This window comes from Pantherophis guttatus, chromosome 2, assembly GCF_059756535.1.
Source record: "Pantherophis guttatus breed Tessera chromosome 2, ASM5975653v1, whole genome shotgun sequence".
Taxonomy (NCBI): domain Eukaryota; kingdom Metazoa; phylum Chordata; class Lepidosauria; order Squamata; family Colubridae; genus Pantherophis; species Pantherophis guttatus.
This window is the reverse complement of record NC_142064.1, coordinates 263,349,714-263,354,085: the sequence shown is the minus strand read 5'-3', so window position 1 is coordinate 263,354,085 and position 4,372 is coordinate 263,349,714. Positions and strand designations below refer to the sequence as shown.

Sequence of the window (4,372 nt, the reverse complement as noted above, 5' to 3'; positions counted from 1 at the left end):
CACCAATTACTGCACTGTAAATCATGCCCTCTGAGACACTAATCATGCGGTTAACTTCTCCAGTTTAACTCCTTGCAAGGAGAAAGATAACCAGTTTTGGCCAAGAACGGCACCAGGCATGAATGTAGTTAGTAAGGCCAGGCGGCCTGGTTGACTTCAAAATTGAACAAAAGCAAGAATAACCTTCTTGGGACTCCCTGACTATAAAAATGCCATCAACGTTGTTAGAAGGGCCCTGTATTTGCAGGGCAAGTAAATGTTAAATGCGGAGCCTTTGCATTTTGTAATATATGGGGTTTATTGGTTTCTGTATTAAGATTTTATTGTATTGCTGTAAACTGTGTCAAGTCAGATGAGTTGGGCTGCTATATAGATTTTCTTAATAAAAATAAATACATGCAAACATGTTTATATGCCCCTTTATATGTAGAAATAATTCAAGATGACAAATACACCTAATACAGACTCACTTTTTTTGGCTCAGCACAGCAGTTCCCCTCAACTCCATGAAAGGGAACTGCCGCACTGGGCCAGAGAAAGGAAGCTCAGATCTCCTTCATGTTTGATACTAAGACACGTTTGACTAAAAAGAATCATGCAAGAAATTAAATTAGTAATTTCTCATCTGGGCTTCCAATAAGAAATGAGAAATGAAGCTCAAGATTCCTCTACACATATCAAATTTTCCCTCAGGTGGAATTTCTTATGTGCGATAAGAGAGGAATTCCGTGTGAAACACTGTTCACAATCTGGGCATTTGAATGGTTTCTCCCCTGTGTGTAACCTAACATGATTTATAAGATTAGACCTAATACTGAAATCTTTCCCACAATCTGGACACTCATATGGTTTTTCTCCTGTGTGAGTCCTCCAGTGTATCACCAAGTCGTAATTCCGATAGAAACATTTCCCACACTCGAGACACTCATATCGTTTATCTCCTGTGTGAATTCTCTGGTGCTTCACCAGGTACGAATTCTGACTGAAACTTTTCCCACACTCGAGACATTCATATGGTTTTTCTCCTGTATGAGTCCTCTGATGTTTCATCCGGTTGGAATTATGGCTGAAACTTTTCCCACAATACATACAGTCATATGGTTTCTCTCCCGTGTGAGTCCTCTGGTGTATAACCAGGTGAGAATTCTGACTGAAACTTTTTCCACAATCCGGACACTCATACAGTTTCTCTCCTGTGTGAATCCTCTGGTGTATCATCAAGTCGGAATTTCGAATGAAACTTTTCCCACACTCAAGACACTCATACGGTTTTTCACCTGTGTGAGTCCTCTGGTGTATCATCAGAGCAGAATTCCAATTGAAACTTTTACCACAATCCAGACACTGAAATGGTTTCTCCCCTTTGTGAGTCTTCTGGTGCTTCACCAGTTCAGACTTCCAACTGAAACTTTTCCCACACACTTGACACTCATACATTTTCTCTCCTGTATGATTTCTCTGGTGTACCACTAGATAGGAATTCCGAGAGAAACCTTTCCCACAATCAGGACACTCATATGGTTTCTCTCCTGTGTGAATTCTCTGGTGTTCCACCAGGTGGGAATTCCGACTGAAACTTTTCCTACAATCCAGGCACTCATATGGTTTTTCTCCCGTGTGAGTCTTCTGGTGCTTCACCAAGTCGGAGTTCCAATTGAAATCTTTGTTGCAATCTGGACATTCATATGGTTTATCTCCAGTGTGAGTCCTCTGATGTTTCAGAAGGTTGGAATTATAACTGAAACTTTTCCCACAATCAGAACATTCAAAGGGTTTCTCTCCTGCGTGAGTTCTCTGGTGTACAAGCCGGTTGGAATTCTGTTTGAAACTTTTCCCACAATCCACACACTCAAAAGGTTTTTCTCCTGTATGAGTTCTCTGGTGTTTCACCAAGTTGCAATTCTGACTGAAACGTTTCCCACAATACAGACACTCATATGGTTTCTCTCCCGTGTGAGTCCTCTGGTGTATCACTAGTTTCGAATTATGCTGAAAACTTTTCCCACAATCTGGACATTCATATGGTTTCTCTCCTGTGTGGTTTTTCTGATGTATCACCAGGTCAGATTTCTGATTGAAACTTTTCCCACAATACAGACACTCATATGGTCCCTCTCCTGTGTGAGTCATCTTGTCTCTCACCAGATTGGTTTACCTGCTAATTTTTTTTTGCCACATGGGGCACACTGGTAGAATTTCTCTTCGGTAGGAGTCCTTCCATGATCATGAGCAACCTGTTCTCAGTAAAGCTTTTGCCGCACTCCAAACATTTGTATGGCTTTTCACTGGGTGGATTGACTTATGCATAAATCAGATGTGATCTGTAATCTCTGTTTTCCCCACAATTAGGCAGTCTGTGGGGGTTTTGCAACACTGCTATTCTTGGATTCTTGAGGTCAACAATGTTTCTGTTCGCTTACCTGGTGTTTGTTTGATTCAAGTCACTCTTTCCTTCCACAAAGGCTTTTGTTAATGCCTGCCAGTTTTGGCCATCCAAGGGACCTTTTCCTTCCCACCGACTTCTGGCAATTTCCTACTTTTTCTGAATGTGTAAATTATCGCCCTTGACTTTTTATGTTCTACATATTCTATTTTCCAGCTCAATGCCTTGTTATTCTCCCCTTTGTCTCTCTGCTGAGGCAGGAGAAGTGTTTTTTATACTTTCTGGAGGAAATGTAAAATATTTTGATTGATGGTTTGTTTTGCATTTTAATGCAGCTTCTCATTCTGTTATCCAGAGTGCTCTTCTTGGCATCCTCTTTTTCTGTAAGATTCATATTTAAAGGTTAGTTTCATTATTGTTTAAAGAATGGTTGGAGAACATGTGAAAGCAGCAAAAACAATAAAAATAAATCCCCATATACCATAAATAAACACCAAAATTCTAATTCAACCTCTAACATTAATTATCATTCATTTCGCATATAGAAGACTATGGATTTATATAAATAAATTTATGAAAATAAAATCCCAGAGAAAAGAGGTCAAGCTTCAGTTTTAACAGCTTTGCTAAATTGCAGAGGAAAGTTTCGAAGAGTTCCCCTACACCCCACCCCCAGAGGAAAAACTATCTTGGAACTGAGGGAGGTGCATTTTCGCCTTTCTAGTTTAACTTCTAACATTAATTATGATGTATTTGGCATATAGAAGACTAGCAAGACCCAAATTCAAATATCGACTGAATCATAAGATTGTCGTTTTGGCTTGGGTAAATCACTCTTATATGCACGCATATGAGCACAGAAATATTTATTTATGTAGATATCTGTGTGTATCTTCAAGTGCAAAATGTCCCAGAAGTGCATTGACTCAATTTGGTTGATATAATTTTAGAAAGGTGGGGACACAGATGAAATGATGCCCAAATCCTATGCAAGATTTAAAGCCTCTGTTTTGCCCACGAAACTCCTCGCTTGCCAGGAAATCAACATATCAATAAAATAATCAAGTGTTGCGTGAAAGCGGAGCGATTTGGGTGGTTAAGAAACATGAAACATAAATAAATATTTTTTAAATCTCTCAAATCTGCCAGCAGAAAATCACAGGCAGCAATTTTAAATCATGCAGCCTAAGGATAGAAACAATTCGGGGAGAGAAAGAACATGCAGCAGGAGCCAACACGTTTCAGCCTCTTGGCTTGCTCTGCTTCCAGGCCGTGGAGGAACCCAAAGGGCCCGACTTCTCCTCCGGCTTCTCCTCCGACCTTCCCTCCACTCACCTCCCAGGAGCCGCTTCCACCCTCCAAGCAGCACAAGAGGCTCCGCCGACGCCATCTTCCTCCCTGTGCCGGAAGTTCCTCTGCCCTTCACCTCCTCTCCTCCATATCCTCTCTAGCAAAATAGTTCTCTATCGTTTCAACTCCTTCAATCTCAGCCTGTCTCCCTTCCCTTGAATAGCTAAGCTGCAGCTATACAGTTCCTGCTTTATATTGCTTCTCTGTAGATCGCCATCTAGCGACATAAGGCGGAAGAACATGCTCGTTCTACCCTAAGGTGTTTGACGATGTTTTCATTGATTCCTTATGTGCCATCAAGTCCTGTCATCTGCACCTCTATAACTCTGCAACCCAACAAGACAGACAGAGACTTCAGAGGATAATTAGAACTGCAGAAAAAAACAATTACTACCAACCTGCCTTCCATTAAGGACCTGTATATTGCAGGAGTCAAAAAGAGGGCTGTGAAAATATTTACAGATCCCTCACATCCTGGACATAAACTGTCTCATCTCCTACCCTCAAAACGACGCTAAAGAGCACTGCACACCAGAACAACTAGACCCAAGAACGGTTTTTCCCTGAATCCCATCACTCTGCTAAACAAATATTTCCCTCAACACTGTCAAACTAGTTAAGTCTGCACTACTATTAATC

General features: G+C 40.9%; 1 protein-coding gene across 1 annotated transcript; it reads right to left on the bottom strand.

Moving 5' to 3' along the window:
* Positions 1 to 279: 279 nt before the first annotated feature.
* LOC117663180 (uncharacterized) lies at positions 280 to 3,892 on the bottom strand. The gene is made up of 2 exons (XM_034413120.3): positions 3,719 to 3,892; positions 280 to 2,764 (listed from the first exon to the last, which is right to left on the bottom strand). The coding sequence occupies exon 2, from the start codon at positions 2,128 to 2,130 to the stop codon at positions 658 to 660; it is 1,473 nt and encodes a 490-aa protein (XP_034269011.2). The 5' UTR covers positions 2,131 to 2,764; positions 3,719 to 3,892; the 3' UTR covers positions 280 to 657.
* Between the last annotated feature and the right edge of the window lie 480 nt (positions 3,893 to 4,372).